The following is a 22,391-nucleotide window of genomic DNA, read 5'->3' as shown; positions in this document are numbered from 1 at the left end:
TCTTATTTTTTTACAGAATAAAAAATGATATCTATAATAGTAATATATTTATAATTAAATAACATAACTAAAACAAAATTAGTATTAAAAAAAGACAAGAATACAAAAAGGAAATAATTATATAGATATAGGGATGTCATTAACAAGGAGTACGGATGTCATTCGCTTTTCCCTAAAAAATCTAAATGAACTTTATGAACCAGAAATCAATGAGGGAGAGAGAAAAATCAGTGAGAGACCCCAAACAAAAAAAAACATGATGTAAAGCGAGAGAGATACTGATATTTGACTTGATGAAATAGTGATGTCGAAGAAGACGGGAAGATCAGTGGTCGGTCGTGATAATGGAGGGGCTGAAGAAGGTCACAGTTGGAAAGAAGGGTGCTCGACGAAGTAGGGACGAAGGAGATAGTTGTTTCTAGGGGTGGTGGAGATCGGTAAAAGCAGGGGTGGTGGAGCGTAGTAGTCGGTAGGGCAAGGTGGAGGGTGGTCCCTGGTTTTGTTAGCGTGCGTGTATATGCATATAATTCGTTTTTTCTATTTTTTATATGATAAAGACAATTAAGAATAAAAAGGCTAAGTTATCCTCAAGCTCAATAACGTTAACGAAATCTTTTTGATTTTGTTAAAAAAAGGATGTCAAAAGTGTAAAAATATAAATCCCGAATCCTATCCTATCCTTATATTATTTTATTTTTGGGACTAAAATGAATAAAACGTATAAACCATAAAGACCAAATTTACAATTTACCCGAAATAAATTTAATGACGGTTTTAATAATATATATTTTACTTATCTAACGTTATTGATATACATACATATATATATATATATATATATATTAAACATTATTAAATGAGAAAATAAAATGAAATTAGTCTTAAAAGTTTTGACGTGTGACTAGTGGATCGTCATATTTGACGGCCAGTGTAGAGAAACACCAGTTCATTTACAAATACAACAGCTGGTTGAAGGAAAGTGATGGCGAAAATGACATTTTATTGACTCATTAGAGTCGAGATGATCTTATCACAACAAGCTTGGTTTGTTAAAGCATCCTCGAAAGATCCACAAACTGGTTTGTAAAACAAAATCATGGTTGCGAGAAACCAGTTTGACTTATATGGAAAATGAAAGGGTTAACAAACATAAACGGAAACACCACTACAAGATTCAACCACTACTGAATAATAATTTAAAATAATATAATTTTCTTAAATTTTTTTATATAAATGTTTTAATATTTCTCTTTTAATTTCATCTCTCAGAATTTATGCATCTTTTAAATATTTCAACTTTTCGGTCTTACAAATGACTCGATACCAAAAGTTCTACATAAATAATATTGTCTAAAGAAACTTAGCGGTCGTTTACTGAACGCTTACCTGGTAAGTGCTTATTGGGTAATTTTTCTCTTACCGGATGAACATGACAAGAGTCAAAAATCTTATCCGGTAAGAACAATGATAAAGATGGAGAGTCTTATTTGGTAAAGAAGGATGACGACTCTTATCCAGGAAAGTGCTTACCGGGTACATTATTGCATACAATACGCTTTTGATGTATTAAAATCTTACCCGGTAAAAATAAATTATAATATTGACTCCTAACGGTAAGCGCTTACCGGGTAAGCATTTAAGTAAATGGCTCCTTAATACCAAATGAATTAAAATAAAGGGCAGCTAGATCTTTTCCTTTCCCTTCAAGCTCTCAGCCTTATCAAACCATCGGATACATTCTTGAGCTAGCTTTATGCTTAATGAGTTTATGGTTTACATAAGCAAAAAATTTGACGTAGAAATCTTTCAAAATACATAATGTAGGCATTGAGAAAACATCATCGTCAAAATCATGCATGCAAATGAATCATTTTGACACATCAAATCATCAAATACTACGTGGGTCAACATAGTCGGATTCATCAATTCTCTGTGTACAGAGGTATACATCACGTTACATGTACTATTTCAAATCAATCGGATCAGTACAGAGGTACTTCACGATGCATGTACCAGGTAACATCGTCAATAACGCCGAATCTCCAAGTACAGAGGCATACCTCATGATGTATGTAACGAGTAACATCTATTGACATGCTACACAGGTACTCCATAACATATGCCGGCTACATCATTGTGATTTCCACCATCTTTATCGACCAAATACATAAAAACTTTTCACACATTTCAAAATACTTCATTCATGCTAAAAACAACACATCGAGCACGTAATTTTATAAAACATCGTAAACAAATAAAATCAGTCGTAAAACATCTCTTCATATAAGCAAGTATCCCAACTTCAAAATCACCTTAGTCAACAATCCTACCTACACACGCCATAACATAATGCTAAGTATCTCTGACAAGTATTGGTCAATCTATGAACCAACAAAATCTTAGGGGCCGTTTATCAAACACTTACCCGGTAAGTGTTTACCGGTAAAATTTAACATTATTGTTTACTTACCAGGTAAGGATTTAGTCCATCAAAACAAAATCGTATGCAACAATTTACCCGGTAAGTGCTTACTGGTGGTAAAAGTCGTCGTCCTCACTTATCGGATAAGACTCTTGGTCTTTGTTTCGCTCTTACCGAGTAAATTTCTTGGTCCTTACCATATTCATCCGATGAGGTAACGTGACTTGATAAACACTTACCCGGATAAGTGTTTGGTAAACGGCCCCTTAGTTAACTACTCAATACTTAGGCTAAACAATGATAATCTTTTTTATTATTAATCTCTCATTGACCCTCACGATTACTTCATCACACGAATTCTCTTTTTGTATCACATATTTCTTGTTATGAACTAAAAAAATTCTTACTTTTTATAAAAATTTATCAACCATAGTTTTTATACTCTTGGTTTCAAATTACCTAATAAGAAGTACGTAAATTTAAGTAACCACAAGGGTGGTGTCTGATTGGTTTGAGTTTGACTCCAAAGGTCAAAAGTGTTAGAAGGTCTCAGGTTCAAATCCAAGAAGAAACAAAAATCCACTTGTGGTCGCGGAGGTTCAAATACGGTGACTCCGGGCTACCTGCAAAGCAGGTGGTTGCCCTGAGATTAGTCGGCTCGCATAGCGGGTTGGATTTCTTTTCTCCGTAAACCATTAACATTTCTTGTACTCAATTGTATACTAATGAAATACATTTATTGAACTTTTTTTTCGTACTTGCCGAGAGTCGCTACAAGAAAAGTGAGCTTTGACGATGCGCCTTTTAGCGATAACATGTTTCCACCATAAGTTATAACGACGACATGTTAGTATATACTCTTTCTAATGATAAATGGACTTTTGTCGTCGCTACAAGTCTTGTTTCTTGCAATGGGCCCTATTTTTACGTTCGCCCAAGGCCCATAAAATGTCAGGAACGGGCCTGGCTAAACTCCTAAGTCGGCTCAATTAACTAAACGTCCAGTTCTATCGACGGTTCACCCAATTAATTTTCTTTTAAAGATTATCGTAACCAACATTAACATGTCTATAATTAGTTGAAGCCATGATCAAACTTGTAAACAGAATAACCAAAATTTACATGTCTATATCGAACCGTCGATTTTTGTCGTAGCTTTCAAGCCATTTACACGGCTCGATTTCTACGCCAAACGATTAGGACATAATACATCGTATAGAAAAACTTAATTACAAGTCTAGATCATAAAACTACCTCAAATCGATCAAACTCGCAAACTTCTTCTTCGCCTCTCGGCTGCTTTTTCACCCGACTTCTGGCTTTTTTTCTCTTGATTAAAAAATGCATTTTTTTATTTTAGATATTTTTACTGCAGTTCGAAATTTCCTATTTAAATGTCATTGAAACAAAAATAAAATCGTCATTTTTTTAAAGCCAAAGTTATCACTAAATAACCACACAATTTGCAAATTTGTTGATTGATTTTTATGTTATATTTTAGATATTATTTATATATATTATTTGTGTCATATTTGTCTATTTTTTGGTATTATAAGAGGCCCATAATTTGACAACAAAAATGTCAAAAAACAAAGAATCCGTATCCAGGAACGTTCCAATCTTTTTGGAGGCCCAGCTGCATCTAAAATTTTTGATTACATTACATAAATGAGATAAAATATATATATATATATATATATATATGTTAAGAACAAAAATGGGCTATATCTAAAACGATTAACAACATGAAACTAAACATAAACCATTAATGATTCGAACCTAAAACCAAATAATTAATTGTTTGAACCTAAATAATTTCGTGTATAGTTTTACAAAAGTCAATAAAAGACCCTAATCACATGTAAACTTGGGCCCCAAAATTTCGAGGGCCTTGTTCAAAATCTCATATTTAACATGCTAAGGGACGACCATGTTCGTATCCAAAGAATTTGTTAACTATAAAGTGATTAAAAATGGAGTATTTGCTTCTTGTAAAAATATTACTATTTTTGTACTTTTTTTTTTCTTAAATCAATACATGAATACGATTTAATGAAAAATATTAATGGAGTTTAATTAAATAGTGGACCTTGAAAAGTCAAATAAAGGATATTCATTAAAAATTATCAGTGCTTTTAGTGGATTTATTAAATAATTGTACAATTACAATCGTATTTGCTTCAAATTTAGATCAAAAGTATTTCGTTTTAAATAATCAATCGTATACGTTTTATTTGTTGTAACTGACCATAGGGTTGCAGGGGGAATCGAAGCAGACCATCGATACTGCATAGACTTATACGTAAAGTTATGATACTTCACGTTCTAAAAGACAACAAAATAGGGATTAATTTCAGATCGAATGCAGTAGAATATGTAGATATTTTGATCTGTGAAAAAGAATCTCAGTATAGTAATTAGAAGGTATAATATTTAATATTACCATATTCAGATATTAAATTAACGTACATTACAGCATACAGAGAATAGACAGATAAACTAATCCACTTGGTTGACAATGACCACATATATAGAAGGTGTAAGGAAATCAAAGCCATTACAAAACTTGTTAGACACATAATTGCTTTGTACAAATGCTTTGACAAAGTGTTTGGTATACAAGTTTTTGTGTACAATTAAAAGTAAAAGACTTTTATGAGTATAAGAAAACCCTCAATAATAAACTCCCACATGTAATCACACATAATGTCGACAGTGTGCCTTCTACGATTCATCTTGGTTGCTTTCACTGATCAATTAAATCCCTTAACGTCATTTTGTATATAAATTCCCCTTCGTTTGCCATCGTTTTTTCTTCCAACATACATGATACACGAACGATGGACGAGGAATTTGATGAGTCGGAGGTGACTTTTGCAGAGGTTGAAGCACATGGCATGCAAGAAAATCACACCGAATGGAAAGATGACAAGTTAAAGACGAAAAGTAAGAAGAAGAAGAAGGAACATTCTGTTCCGATCAATATTCCCAAAAAGATACCGTGTGTTAAGTACGTGGAGTCTGATTTATTTGAAGATGACTATGGAAATGAGATAATAGTGCCACCCCACGTAATATTGGGGCGAAGAGTTGCAAGACAAGTAGCGTATTCAATTTGCAGCGGATGCGGCAAAACGTCAAAGAAAAGGGAATTGATTCTAGTGAGGGATTTGTTCTTTAGGTTTACCGGATTTATTGAAATTTGATACGTAAGTTTTCTTTATCTCTCTTTTATAGTAAACCAAAAATATAATCTAACAGAATTTTTAATTATTTTCGTAATATATATTAGGATGATGGCAGAAAGCATATAAGCTTGATAGTTTGAGCTATTAATTTGTAGCTTATACAATTGGGGTTTATGTATATTTGTTAATGATGGATTATACATTTTTAGAATGTGTGTGTGTATATATATATATATATATATATATATATATATATATTGGTGGAGGTAATACTTCCATTTTACAAGAATACGAGAACATTCTTATCACATGTGATAATACACTTGAGGGGACTTGGTGGTGTGTGGATATCGTGCCTTGTGACTTAGGTTGCACCAAAGGTCGTCTGCGTCTATGATTTAGTATCACATGTGATGGTATTGATGTATTATAGTATCACATTAATAACACATTTATCACATATGATAGTGCATGTGAGGGGACTTAGTGGTGTAAGGGCGATTTGGCCTACAACCTAGATCGGGTCAAAAGTCATCTACGTCTCTGTGTATCATATGTAATCGAATAATAGTATCACATGTGATTGTTTATGGATAAAAAAGTGTTCTCGTGCTCTCGTAAAATAAAAGTGTTCTTGTTTGAATCTTTATATATATATATATATATATATATATATATATATATAGTTTTATAATGTGGATTGCGAATGGTGTTTTCTTGTATATTATATTAGTTATTTATAGTTAATGTTTAATAAAGGTTGTATTCTTGATGCCAATTATTTGAGTTAATACCTTCTTAACAATCATCACTCAATATACCAATACAAAGGAAGTTTAACAACATTCCACACTATAATAAATTTAGATTTATATTACGTTATATATTAATTTCTAAGTATTTTTGTAGACCGTTTTATAGGATTCTATTTATAGGACTAAAATATAAAGCGTTCTACCTAAAAGCTTTATAATAAATTGATTGAACGTTTTTTGACATTTTAACAGGTTTTTTAGAACAATTTTAATACAAAGCGTTGCATTAGCAATTTTATAGAATATTTTTGAGAAATATCCTATAAACTCATTAGAGATAGTGCCCTACGAAATTGCTAATGAGACGTTTTGTATTAAAAGTGTGCTACAAAACTTGTGAAGATGTCCAAAAGCATCCTATAAACTTATTATACGTCTTTGGATAGAACGTTTTACTTTATGGTCCTATAAAGCGGTCTATTAGAACGCGTATTTTTTTACGTTCTATAAATCCGATTTTGTTGTGACGTCTTACACATTTATTTATTTATTTATATTTTTTATTTATTTTTAAATAATTTCATCACATTAAATATAACATTTTCATTATAATCAATGTATTAAAAACTTTTATTTACCTTTCATTTTATTATTTACGTAAGAATTATAACAAAATTAAGTTTATAGAACACCTAAAAAGTGTTTAAGCGTTTTAATAGATTGTCATATACACTACAAGAAATCATCAATAGCGACAAAGGCTATAGCGATGACATGTCGTTGCAGTAAGTGCCAAGAATATATATTTTTTAAACAGGTTTTAAGCAAATGAAAATATGTCTACTGGAAATTAAATTCGGAAGAATCAACAGCGTTGATTTGTCGTTACAGTAGTTGTCTAAAAGTCTAATAGTTTGTAGTAAATAGAAATTTATTTTGTAAAAATTAAAAATTCTAGAAAAGCAATAGCGTCGCGAAGTCGACGCTATTAAGTGAATTTTTCTTTTGAAAAACATAACATAATTAACATGTTTTATAAATTAAATTAAATTTAGATGATAAAACGTATAGTTATTAAATTTAGATTTTGAATGTTGGGAAACATAATAAGGTATCTAAAACCCTAATTCCAAACCGTCACCTTCACGGCTCTCGTCATAATCTTCTCGTCTAGTTCAGAGTCCAAATCTTCTCGTTCTTATGCACTCTCGTTACAGAGTTCAGAGTTCATCGTCCAAATCTTCTCGTTCTTATGCACTCTCGTTACAGAGTTCAGAGTTCATCGTCCATCTTCTCGTCGTTGTGCATCCTGATTCACTGAAAGGTACGTTGTTCAATTTTGTGCTAATCGAATGAATGTTTACCTTCAATCTATGTTAATCGCTTGCTAATTGAATGAATGTTTAACTTCAATCTGTGTTAATCGCTTGCTCTTTGTTTTTTTTTTTTTGTTCCGCTTTAGGTTTCAGTTCTCGAATCGGAAGTTCAAAATCCGAATCGACCTAAAATCGAGATACGTAATCTGTTTACTGTTTGTATTTTTGTGCTTTTGTAAAGTTGTATTTTGTATATATTTGAAATTGATGCCACATATTTTAATTATGCTTCTTTATTATATGTAAAAATTTTACATACATCTTGCAATATAGGTTAAGCCGGTACTCTCCAATGAAAGTCTCTATCACTATTATTACGTGAGGCCAAACAATCTCTGATGAAACCCGTGCTCCTTGAATGGTCTATCGTTTTTTTGATTGAATGTTAAGCATACTAATTAAATGGATCTACTTCTGCACCAACTTTCCATTGGATCATGTTTCAAAAATGCAAGAAGAATGCATACCAATAATTTCAGTACTCGGTAAGCAAATAATTTTTGTATAAACATCATTCGCTAGATTAGTTGAAGGTGTTAGCGTTATATTCTTACAACTCTCTACCATTTGAATCTCTTCTTCAAATGTAAGTTATCAATGTATTCCGCAAGCACTACATATTAATGACATCAACATTGAATCATGAAGATATGTGATGAAAAAAGACAACCCCAAATTTTTGATTATACAAACAGAAGATAAAGAGTTTAAACTATTTTCAAAAGCTTGAAAGGATACGGCTTCCTAATAGCCTTTAACTTTTTTTGGCATCTTTAGTTCATATTATTAAACATTTCAACAAAAATGTAGTCCATGATATCCATTCAGATATTCTTGATGAGTTATTTTTGAGGTTTTTTATTTTTGATTTTTTCTTTGGATCCCGCTCTTTTTAGAGTTTATATAAGTATTATATTATTATTATTTTATTAAGTTTGTTATTTATGTTCTTGATTTTCATTCAGATATTCTTGATGAGTTATTTTTGAGAAGACGAACATTCAACAAAAAATAACTAAAAAAACATTAATGATATAATGTTTTAAATATCCTCTGTTTAATTTGAGTAAACAAAAAAAAGTTGGTTGTTAGTTGGTGGGACAAATGTAAAGAGATTTTACAAACTTGAATACCAAATTTGGGATAAAGGAAGTTTATGAACGAACAAATATATATGTATTTCTTGCAACTATATTTCTAACAATTATAACATAATCGATACTAATCATGAATGTAATTTTAGTAATATCGTTTATAATATGTCTATAAAACGTCTCTAATGTTAATTTAATTATTATAAACAAATAATGTTTATGAACAAGAACGTGAAAGTTTAAAAGTATCAAATTATATTGAGATTCATGTCTGAACGGATAATAACACAGAAATTAAGGGAATATGATGATACTTAGGTAACCAATGTTGTTTATGGTTTCGAAAAATAAAGGATTATCACAGATAATTTTCTAGAAAAAGTTGTATAAAATAGTACATGAAAAATGAATTCACATCTTGTGACAATTAGAACCGGGTATCCAATCTCGTTTGACTTTTCCAGTTCAAGATAAATGCATTTGCAAAAATCAAAAAGTTCACAAAATTTGAAAATTGCATTTACCTGCATAGTTGAACCTTATTCAAGAAAACAATGAAAATGGTACTTGAATCAAAAGAGCTCCCTGTTTTTTGCTAGAAAACATGTCAACCAAGAGAAATCGATACCATTAGCTATATAACATATTTTATTTTATTTTGAAAGCATATTTTTTTTTACGAAGGTGGCTATATGGGTATGAATATATAATAAAAAGAGTTCTTATAATATAGTGTTTTTAATTTATGTAATTGTTTTTTCTATATTTAATTAACTAACTTTATATGATGGTTTATTATAGTTTTCTTTTATGTGCAGCCCATTTCAAAACCGGTTTAATAAATATGTTGCAAAACAAGCATTAAGTTATATTTGAAAGATTATTTTTGTGTTCTACCAGTGTAATTCTTAAGACTACATATGCATTTGCAACTAACCATTTCGTACAACTTTAATTTCAACACCGGAGCATTATTGATGCAGGCCATGGTGTGTAGGACCATACCCTATTCGTTATGGAAGCCCATGACCAGGCTAACAAATGGTGTATACGCTTAAATGCACATAACTTTTGTGCGAGACTCTATTTTAGGTTCATAATATATCGATTCGAAGCTTAAAACGAGGAACACTCTCTGGGAAAGTGTTTGTAGAATCAACAGGATCAACTTTCATTCATTTATCGTACGTTGCATCAATTACTTTTTACAAGTACATTCAACGGCTTACATTGTATTTTATTAGTTGTCAATGAATTAACAAATCACAGTTTCATCTCAAATAAATTACATATTTATTTTCTAATAATACATTTTTGTCATCGCACAACGCGCGATACCACCCTCTAATTTAGTCTTAAATTTGATTGCGTGTTCTCAGTTTATCGATTTTATTATAAAAGAAAAATTAAAGAAATCAAGAAGTGAATTAAAGGCGAAGAGAAGTCGATATATTCTATAATTAATATATTAAAGGCGAAATCAAGAAGCGTACTCGCATAATACAGCGAGATACATCGTAATTTTAATATTTCATTTTATTCTTTATCTCAGTCGATGTTATAATATGGCTTTATGTGATTTTGAGAAAACGATGATATTTTTATTTTTGAATAAAATATATGTTTGAAGATATCATAAAAATTTGACAAAAATATATCGATATTAGTATCAAATTAACTATTTGAAATTCCTCATTTTTTTGTGTAATTTTTTAATTCAATTTTTTTATAATTTAATTTATGTACAATAACGAAGTAATTTATATTTGGTTCAATAATATAATTTTTTTATAAAGATAATAATTATTTAATTTGTTGGAACTCGATAATTATTCTAATTATATTTTAGATTTTTTATATTTTAAAATGAGATGTTCATCATTTATTTGATTATGTTTATCCGCAGTTAGTTATACGAATTCAAAAATCGAGCTTTGATAAGTTGTACTTTTGCATAATTTACTTGTAATCTTGAATTTTAAGTAAATATTGGTTTTATTATCTACAGTTAGTTACACGAATTCAGATATGGGATGAAATCGGATAGGGATGAACGAGTTTAAGAGTTTTTAAGAGTTTTAGCCAAATGTTTTATAAGATAGTATAGATTATAAAAACGCTTTATGAAATTAAATTAATAATGATTTAATTTTAGAATGAAAAATTGTTTCAACGTTCGTAACACTTTAATATATTTTGTTAGAGTTCCACATACGAATATTCCCTTTGATGTATTATTATTTGTTTTCGTCAATATTATAATACGGTTTTATGTGATTTTAAGAAATCAATAATGTTTTTATTTTTATATGAAATGTAAATTTGAAGATATCATAAAATTTTGAAAAAAAAAACGTATTGATATTGGTATCGGATTAACTATTTAACATTCTCGTTTTTTATGTAATTTTTGTAATTCAATTTTTTTTATTACAAAGTAATTTAGGTTTAATAATAAACTAATTTATTTTTGGTTTAATAATATATTTTTAATAAAAATAGTAATTAATTATTCTGTTAGAACTCAAAAATTATCCTAATTATATTTTAGATTTTTTATATCTAAAATAAGATGTTTATCATGTATTTGATTATGTTTATCTGTAATTAGTTACACGAATTCWAACATGAAGCTTTAATAAGTTGTACTTACGCACAATTTACTTGTAACCTTGAATTTTAAGTAATATGCATTGACAACAAGTATTTCATGCATTAAAAATAATTTTTAAGAGTTTTTTATAAATTATTTTATTCGTTTTATAATATAGTATAGATGTTGGAAACTCCTTCTCCCCTTTATAACTCTTTTACATAATAACCTAATTGAATTTCACATATTCTGACATGGTTAAAGATGCAAGGTCTACAATCTAGGAATTCTTTGCTCGGGACAATATTACTCATCCAGCCTCTGTTGAAGGGGACACCTTAGAGTTCTACATCGACTAGACTCAGAACTCTCTTCAATATTTGTTGGAACTCATTTCTTTTCTCAAGAACTCTTTTAGGGGTCGTTTATCAAACGCTTACTCGGGTAAGTTAATTAACACCAAGTCACATTACCTTACCGGATGAATATGGTAAGGATCAAGAATCTTACCCGGTAAGAACGAGACAAGGACCAAAAGTCTTACCCGGCAAGTGAGGGCAATGACTCTTACCATGGTAAGAGCTTACCAAGTAAATTGTTGCATACGGTACCGTTTTGGTGAACTAAAATCTTACCCGTAAAGTAAATGATAGTGTTAAACTTTACCGGCAAGCGCTTATCGGGTAAATGTTTGGTAAACGGTAGCTTAGAGATTAATTTGATGGTGCTTCATGTACTCCCACGTATTTTAGATGATATTTAAGCCCTCTAATCAGTTTCATTTTTTTATCTGATTTGCCATCAATAACTTATCATTCAAATTGCATGGTTTTCACATAAATGGATTGAAATCTGTAATACTTTTTACCATTTATAAGTTACCGAAATTAACCCCCCTTTTTTCATAAGGAATACTCAAGAACACAACAATAACAAAAATTCCAATATTTTTTTATTAAATCGAAGATTTCGTGGTTTTTTCCTCTAGAAAAATCTATAAATCAGATAGTTACCATCATACACTAGCAGTTGAAAATCATCATTTTATGAACCGCTTGTTTGAAAATTTGTTAACACGTTAAATTTATTAATTTTCTAAAAATAATAATAATACTGAAATCTCAAAATACAAAACCAGTTGGAAGTAAATATATTGTTATTAATCTTGTGGGGTTAGCTTAACTAACAATAAGGTTTGTGTCTTTGGAATTTTTTTTCTTCAGAATTCACATATTTAAATCCTTCATAACCACTAGGGATTTCCGTAGCTATTCTCCAGGGCTCTTGGATTAGTGAAGGTGCAAACAAAGTAGCCTGGACACCCGTAGTTAAAAAAAATTCATACTCACTCGTTTCCAAATAAGTTTCCACATATAATTACTTTAGTTTGTCCAAACAACTTGTGTCCACCTTAAAAATTAAGGAGCCGTTTACCTAAATGCTTACCTGGTAAGCGCTTATCTTTGGGAGTTAACACTGCAATTTATTTTATCGGGTAAGATTGTAGTATATCAAAATGGTATCGTATGCAACAATTTACCCGGATAAGAGTCGTCACCCTCACTTATCGAGTAAGACTCTTCATCTTTATCGTCGCTCTTACCTGGTAAGATTTTTGACCCTTGTCATGTTCATCCGTTAAGAAAAACTATCCAATAAGAACTTACCAGGTAAACGTCTAGTAAACAACCCCTAAATGTCTATTTTCCCATTCTACTCGTGATCATGTGATGAAGAAAAAAAAATTATCAAGAAGGATAAAAGTGTCATTTAGTTAATTAAAAATGTATATCATTTTGATTATGAACAATTATTTTAGAACGAAACAAGTATTATTTTAAAATGTATGAAAAAAATCAGAAAAATTAGGGCAAAATGCACAAAATAGCAATCTACTTTCATAAATTTTTTTATTATAACATTGTACTTTCAGTTTTTCTTATTACAGCAATGTACTTTCAGTTTTTCTTATTACAGCAATGTACTTTCAAACTATTTTTTATTAGGACATTGTACTTTGAAAAATTTACCCATTATAGCATTGGGTAACCTTTTGATTTAAATTTACCCATTATATTAGGTTTTCATGCCACCTCATTGTCGACGTAGGTTGTCCACATGTACTATAGTGATGTGACTTTCTTACTACATCACTGTACTTTAAAAATTATTTTATTATAGCATCTACTAGTTCTTATTAAACATGGTATTTTTAATTTTAATATTTAGATATTTTACATATTATTTAATAAATGTATTAAATGAAGTAAAAAATTCTAAATTATTCATTAATATACCAATATCAATAAAATTAGTAGAACACAACTTATCTCGCTAATATTTTTAAAAAAAAAAATGTGTTTTTTGAAAAAAAAAAGAAAAAAAAAAGTTGTTCTTTTTTTACCAAAAAAATATTATCTTTTAAAGAATATATTATATTTGTTCAAAAACTTTTTCCTTGACGTATAAATATATTAAATTAATTAGATTTTTTTGAATTATTTATTAATATAACAATATTAAAAAATTGTAGATAACAATTTATTTCGTTAATATTTTAAAGAGAACTTTAAAAGATATGTATTTATTTGAATAACATAAAATAGGAAAAGTTACATTTTTTACAAACAAAATATATCTCGAAAATAATGTTTTATATTTATTTAATAAATATTTTACTTTAAGAATATTTAATTTGAATGCAACTTAATAAGAAAAAGTAAAAAAAATTAAATGTTTTTTAGATTATAGCAATGAAAAATGAAAATCACTAATAATAATTTGAAATAGGTTTGTATTTTAATTTTAGTTAGGTCATCAAAATGATGTGTCATCCACATCACCTCATTAAAGCCACACAAGCAAAAAAGTCAAAGGGTTAACCGGTTTAAAAGATAACAGGTTACCCATTGCTATTATGAGTAGATTGTTTAAAGTACAATGCCTTAATAAAAAATAATTTAAAAGTTCATTACTGTAATAAAGAAAAACAAAAATAAAATGTCATAATAAAAAAATTTATAAAATTAGGTTGTTATTTAACCCGAAAAATTACACTTGTAAAGAAAGCAATGTTGATTGAGAAAAAAATGGGATCGGTTGAGTTGAGAACCGATTAAACCGGAATCATGGCGATGGTCAATACTCGCCGGAGTTAGCGGTCGGCCATGAATATTTCCTTCTCGCATCATCTCTCTCTCTCTCTAAAAAGCCTAATTCGCTTTGCCTGATTTTCATAACCATTCTCTCGATACCATTATCATCATAATCTCTTCTAGGTAAAATCAATCTGTTTTCTCAATTACCAATTGGATTCATTCTTAATTTTGTTTTTCAATTTCGTTGATCTTTTCAGTTTGTTTGAAGCTGATTTTGCTGTAAATGATTGGCATTGCGATTGTTGTTATCCTTTCTGATGATTCTGATTCCATAAATCTATGTATTTGATTGATCTTATGCTCTTGGTTGTGATCACCACTTCGATGAAATTTTCTCGTGCCTGTCGATCGGTAGTGCGGGTATACACACACACACACACTCATATCTATATGGTGTTCTTATATCTATATTTTATAATTCCTAATAACTTTGATTTTTCAGATTTGCTTATATGATTAATATAATTCTTGTACCTTTTTGGATTACTGTGTTGTTGATGGAAGTGAATCAAACAAATCACTTGTGATACCGACTTTCATGATTCTAGTTTGTCCTTGTTGAAGCATTTAAGATTCTGGTAAGACCAAATCAGTCGAAATCGCCTCCTTTTCGAACCAGAAACTGATTGAAATGAGACCATGGACAAAAGATATGATACTTTTATACGTATACTTTTCAGCGTATAGTGGTAAAAGAACTATTTTATTTGAAATGAGACCATGGACGAAATTGATGTAGGCAGTTTATTGAAAAAGTCATTTAGTAAACAATCTTCATTTGTTCATCTTTGATTCTAAGAGGTTTATTTATATGTATATTTAGGGTAGTCATGATTGATCAAGCACAACATCCAAGTGTATCCCAGAAGCTAGCTGGGAGTCTTCTTGGATCTAACATGATGCAGTTCCATGCTTGTGAAACTGGTTTACAGCAGCCACATCTCTATCGTAGGCATTTCGGCAATGAAAGCCACACAGATTCTGCCTTTCGATATCCGATGAAGCCATCATCTTCGATATGCATTCAAGCCCCATCAGAAAAAGGTTTTGCAGGATTTGCCATTGATTTCCTTATGGGTGGAGTATCTGCAGCCGTATCAAAAACAGCTGCTGCTCCCATTGAACGTGTGAAGCTTTTGATTCAGAATCAGGATGAGATGATTAAGGCCGGTAGGTTGTCTGAACCATACAAAGGCATTGGTGATTGTTTTGGTAGAACCATCAAAGAAGAAGGTCTTGTTTCATTGTGGAGAGGAAACACTGCTAATGTCATTCGTTACTTCCCAACCCAGGCTAGTAATCTTCAAATCTTGATAGTTTGATTGATTTATATAACACTCAATATTCCATTGAGTTCTTATGTTATTTTGGAAATCCAGGCCTTGAACTTTGCATTCAAAGATTACTTTAAGAGGCTTTTCAACTTCAAGAAAGACAGAGATGGCTACTGGAAATGGTTTGCAGGAAACTTGGCATCTGGAGGTGCAGCTGGTGCTTCTTCCCTGTTTTTCGTTTATTCGCTTGACTATGCCAGAACCCGTTTGGCCAATGATGCCAAGGCTGCAAAGAAGGGTGGAGGAGGGAGACAGTTTAACGGTTTGATCGATGTCTACAAGAAGACACTAGCAACCGATGGTATCGCTGGACTTTATCGTGGGTTTAACATTTCGTGTGTTGGAATCATCGTCTACCGTGGTTTGTACTTTGGATTGTACGATTCTTTGAAGCCCGTCATCCTCGTCGGAGACTTGCAGGTAATCATGGTCTACTTTGTGTCTTCAAACCCAAATTACATAGAGTTAGGACCACTTTAAAAGGGTTTATGCCCATGAGATTGAAACTTTGGCATTCAAATATAAATCTTGATGATGGAGTGTTCTTGGATGCATTTATTCAGGATAGTTTCTTTGCTAGCTTTGCACTTGGTTGGGTGATCACGAATGGTGCTGGACTTGCATCGTACCCAATCGACACAGTGCGCAGAAGAATGATGATGACATCTGGGGAGGCGGTGAAATACAAGAGTTCCATGGATGCATTTACTCAGATCCTGAAGAACGAAGGCGCAAAGTCTCTGTTCAAGGGTGCGGGTGCCAACATTCTCCGAGCCATTGCTGGTGCGGGTGTACTCTCTGGTTACGACAAATTGCAGCTGCTCATCTTCGGCAAGAAGTATGGATCAGGTGGTGCTTAAGCTTCAACGTTTGAACCCCTTTACGATGACCAAGAGTTTACAAGATATTTTAAATTTTATTATAATAGTTTTAATAAATGCGTGCTTTCTCTCAAAGGACCGTTGTCGATTATGACCCATACTCGATGGTTCTTGCAAATTATTTTATATTTTTTTATTTTTTTTTTTGATACATCTTGTACTACATTATTTTGTGGCATGCTTATTGCCAATGCATGAACATGACTTTCTTATTTCCAATCCATGATTTGTTGTTCAATAATTCAGTTATAAGTTCAAACACACTGACGTGTTGCAACGGTTGATCACCCTTATTGTCACGCACACCTGTTAACCATTTCATTAGGCTATACATCTGCCCTTGTTATGAGTTGCATAAAACGAATTTATATGCTTTATTCAGGTACACACCTCTCGTTGATCAAAACGGCACTATACGTATACACACACACACAAAGAACTCACCCTTTGAAATAAACAATTCTTAAACATAGTCAACATCATGCTCTCATGTAATAAACAATATCAACACGACTAGCAAATGGTCGTTTACCACAAAATAGTAGGAGGAAAGTCACCTGAGATCCAAGCCTAAATATGCACCCTTAGGTAGGATCGCACCAACCGAATACCTAAATTGAGCCACTCAAACAGTAAGTTAATACCCCAATAACAACCCAATTTGAACCGCTAGCAATCCCCTAAGACAAGGACCAAAACACTGCCCCAAACCTACCCCTACACAAAAAACAAAAACGGGGACACAATGAGTTGCGCGACCTAGCATGCGGCCTAGGTTGCAGAAATACCCGTGGGACTCACTATCTCCCCTACATCTTTCTTGTTCGAGCTGCATAGCTCCAAGCAATTCCTCATCAATTTCCACTCCAAACAACATACGTAGAGACTCTATAATCAACATATGGTACTTCATACCTTTCTTACCTATCTAACCAACCAATCTATGGATTACAATCCAAATGTTATCGATTCAAGAAGTTTGCATAAAGTTATGATTCAATTGACGATAGGGAAATTGATCTAATCCAAATCCTCAGTTGGAGTTCAACACTCAAAAGGTTTTCCACTTCATAAACCATTTTCTAAACCTAAATCATTCCAACACAAAATTTAATCATCACTAGAGAAGGAAAGCATAAGAAGAAGATGATCTCACCTGACATTGATCCCCAAACCTCTTGAATCCCCTTCTCAAATCTTCAATTTGCTCCTCCTTTACACCACCTTCACTTCCACGATCATGCACGCACGCACGCACACACACATACCTACTAGTCTTTCAACCAATCTAAATGAGGGGTACCCTTTGTTCTCCAATTTGCACTTTTAGTCCCTACAATTTAGTGCTATATTTCAACTTCATCCTTCAACATAATTCATTTACTTTATAATTGAGGGGTACCTTTGAAAGGTATCTCATCCTCCCCGTCTTTTTATATACTCAACGCCTTTTTCCAATCTATGGTTTCTCTACCAACGATAACCAAATAACACCACAATTCAAGATTTCAAAATATTCAATCTTACAGTTCCACATTATTGGTTGCAGTTGTTTTTATAACAATTAGTCTTTTATACCTAGCCCCTACTTCCAATGTATCGTTTTCCAGCAATGTGGGATAAGCATAGAATGCCACAATTTTGAGATATGAAAATACTCAAATATCATGATATCACGTTACTGGATATGTACCTTGTGGTTCTTTTTTTAATAATATAAAAGATTATTTGTCAACTTTATGTCATTCTTTTTTATGTACTCAACTGGTGTGGGATAATCAAATAACACCATCATTCAAGATCTGATAATACAAATGATTCTTGTATAAATCTTTATAAGGATTGATTTATTGCAAAAAAAAAGTTTGCCAATCCAATAAGTTGCTACAGAGCTTTTTAAATTTGTAAGGCATTATGTCATCCCCTTTTATACACTTACCCCTTTCTTCCAATATATCGTAGTTCTATCGAAATGGATAATCAGATAACACCATAATTCAAGATTTGAGAATACACAAATCTTATGGTGCCATATTATTAGCTTCGACTGTTTATTTTATAATATAAAGTATTTTACATCTTTTGGTGTAAATACCAATTTTTCTCAAAGCCATTACAATATTTCTTACATCAAAAAGGGATATTCTTATGATATAGTTTTTCTAATTAACAATCATATATTTACCCATAAGGCTCCAAAAGTTGTATCTTATCGAGTGGACTTATCAGCATCACGCACTTTACAAAGTATATATATTCACAAGTTTTTTATTCTTACAATAACTTGATATATTACATTACTATACTATTTTAACCAACTAAATTGTTCATAATTAATTACAAATTAAATAATCTTATTTCCTAAAACCAACATTCAATTAAATAAAAAGAGTTATAAAATAACATATATATATATATATGCAAGAATATTTACGGGCCTTCAAATTTATTTAATCCATAATTGAAAGTAAAAGAAAATAAATTAATTATGTAACATTCCACATTTGCATATAAACGTGTACTTCATATATTAAGAAATACAATTACACCACTTTTCTTCCACTAGTACAATAAACTTATAATATATAATTTATAACTCAAAAATTCCAAAATAATCTTCTTGTACATCACATGTATAAACAACATGTATTCTCAAAATCCACCAGTTAACAGGTTGATTTTCAAAGAGAAGTTTAAGCACATAAGGAAAATAATCACATTTTTCTCTCCTCCTTATCCCTGGACCCAGTTAGATCTGCATTGCATATTTTTAAAACATAAAATGAGGATTAGACCGTGAGGTCAACTGAGAAAACTCTTTCTTTGCAATTACAGGGTAAATATCACCAAATCCTGTTATAAAACTCACATTTGAATACTCAATCACTTTGATAACATATAACTTCAATAAAACAACAACTGCAATTTATAAACACATTTCTTACCACAAAGGATAATATACCCCTCAGGTTTTCACAAACATCTGGAACACAACTTTCAAATTTCATACATATAATATGCTAACAAGTATCAAATAATTATCACATCAAAATCACATAATGAACAGACAGAGCGATGAATGTAGACGTGATCATCAATGGTTTTCAATTATCACAACATTATCACATCACTGTCACAACAAAAATCACAAAGTTATTAGATGATTATCACGTCATAAAAAGTCTTCAACTTATCAAATCATTATCACATGATTATCACGACAAAATCAGATAATTATCACACTATTATCACATAATTATCGACAAATGACACATTGACATAAAAAGTCTCTGATGATGATGATAACCAAATTAAAGAGATGAGAATAAATCTAGGATAACAGAAAATTATGGACAAATACCAATTAATTTTCATTTATTCTAATTTTTATTATTGTTAATTAATTTTGAGGCCCAGAAGTGTTATCATATTTTAGTCGTTTGAACCCTTTCCTAAATAAGGGTGGTTTGCATTTGACCGTATATATATATATATATATATATATAGGAGGTTTACTTTGCAAACCACGTTATTTATACAAACCATACAAACCTCATTCGACCAATCATAATTTTTTATTTTGTTCATCTTTTTGTAATTATGAGAGGTTGATTAATCATTTTTTATTGTAGAGGGTGTTAATCATGAATATTATCATCTTCGTTATTTTAATTTTAAAGAAATACATGAAACAGTTTCATTAAAATTTGATAATTATATATGAAACAACTTCATCAAAAAAATGTATTATATGAAACAATTTCACAAGATTAAACAATTTCATGAATAAAATTAAACAATAAAATCGACAAATAAAAGTGATTTACATGATTTGTACAAATTGAGTGGTTTGTATTTGATTATTCCCCCTCTCTCTCTATATATCCTTTAAACATTGGAATCCATATTATTGGTTTTCAAAATGTGAAGTGAGTTTCTGTATATTTGATTTATCCATATAGGGAAGAAAATTGTTGGAATCGACTATTATCATCCATCACCGTTTTATCACTATTGGTGACTTTTCTCGCAATTTCAATTGGTGCAACGAGATCAATATTCATCCCTATTATCATGTATGTAAATAAATGCATATAATATGTCGTGTAACATATTTTTTTCCTTCTAAAAGTGAGTTGTCTCTATAACGATTGTGAAACGTGATCGGAGAATTTCAAAGACACGTTCTACATCATTTTCATTGACTATGTTTTCATATTAAAAATACATATGTTTGTTTCAGTTAATATGTAATTGGGTTTTACATTATTAGCAAATAACCATGAATTTATACAAGTTGAATACATAAAAATCAAATTTATTTGAAATATATATAAAAATTCAATTTATAGATATATGTGAATAATCTAGAATTTTGTAATGCTATTTGTTATCTTAAAGTTTTATCACAAAATATAATATGAAATAATTAAAAGTAAATTACGGATTTGGTCTCTATGGTTCGGTGGTTTTTATAAAAATGATCCCTAAATTTTATTTATTACAGATTAGGACTCATCGAATGTCATTTTGTAACGAATTGGTCCCTTACTTTAACGGCTATTGAAACCATCCGTTAGAATTGAGGATAGTTCCGTCATTTTACTATTTTGACCTTTTTAACATTAATTTATTTTTGTTTTGACTTTTTTGCTTTTGTCTTTTTCTTATTTTTGTAAAACTCCTTAAATTAAAAGGACCAAACCAGTAAATAACTCTATTATATATGGAGAGAGAGAGAGAGACACATATATATATATATATATATATATTGTTGGGTCACCTATTGATTCGGTGATTACCCATTGATTTGTTCCTCTATCCTATAAACATTTAGTAGTTATTGGTTTCTTTGTATATTGGTATATTGGTACATACTTAAAGCCATTGGCAAAATGGAAGACTAGCCGATGTGAAGACAGAAGATCACCGATGCGATACTGTGGATCAATTATCTAAATTACACACCAAGACTCCAGAGTAGCTGATTTGCAATTTGAAATATTTTAAAGCTATAAGCCGATTGAAGGAATATCTTCATGCACCAAAGATTTGTAAGTAGTTGTTTGAAGCTACTAATCCAACCAAAAAAGATCTTCATATAGACTGACCATATCTCTGCAAAAGTTTGTCTCTGCATGAACAGTGTTGTATGCACACGATGTACGATGAAAATGAGATATCAACAATGGTCAAGTCAACCCCTACCTTCTTATCCTCAGGTGACAAGTGTACCCATGCATTTAATGTTGATTGTAGTATAAAAGACAATATGCATCTCCCATGCAAACTAATACTTCCTTGAAAGATTTCTAAGTGCATCTCAAGGCAATCGACTCTCTCTTCTTTTACTCCCTAGTCTATTGTGTGTGAAAAAAATCTTAATGTTCTTCATTTCCTTGCAAGTACTCTCTGTGTTAATCTTGTAAGTTATTCTTTTTGTAATATTATTTAGATTATATTATCCATTTCTTCTTCCGCAACAATCTGTATTGTATTCCTGTGTGTTAATTCTTGATATTCATTAATAAGAACTAAAAGGTTGAAAAAAATCTATGTAATTGTATTCAACCCCCTCTTCTATAATTAC

At 30.8% G+C, this 22,391-nt stretch overlaps 1 protein-coding gene across 1 annotated transcript; it reads left to right on the top strand.

Annotated features, from left to right (window-relative positions):
- The first annotated feature begins 14,564 nt into the window (after nt 1-14,564).
- LOC112523208 (ADP,ATP carrier protein 1, mitochondrial-like) lies at nt 14,565-16,870 on the top strand. The gene is made up of 4 exons (XM_025132720.1): nt 14,565-14,706; nt 15,410-15,878; nt 15,966-16,340; nt 16,484-16,870. The coding sequence occupies exons 2-4, from the start codon at nt 15,417-15,419 to the stop codon at nt 16,778-16,780; spliced, it is 1,134 nt and encodes a 377-aa protein (XP_024988488.1). The 5' UTR covers nt 14,565-14,706; nt 15,410-15,416; the 3' UTR covers nt 16,781-16,870.
- The last annotated feature ends 5,521 nt before the right edge of the window (nt 16,871-22,391 follow it).

The sequence above is a fragment of the Cynara cardunculus genome (assembly GCF_001531365.2).
Source record: "Cynara cardunculus var. scolymus isolate 2C chromosome LG 12, CcrdV1, whole genome shotgun sequence".
NCBI classification, from domain to species: domain Eukaryota; kingdom Viridiplantae; phylum Streptophyta; class Magnoliopsida; order Asterales; family Asteraceae; genus Cynara; species Cynara cardunculus.
Note: the sequence above shows the minus strand (reverse complement) of the source record. Positions and strands in the feature narration are given on the sequence as shown.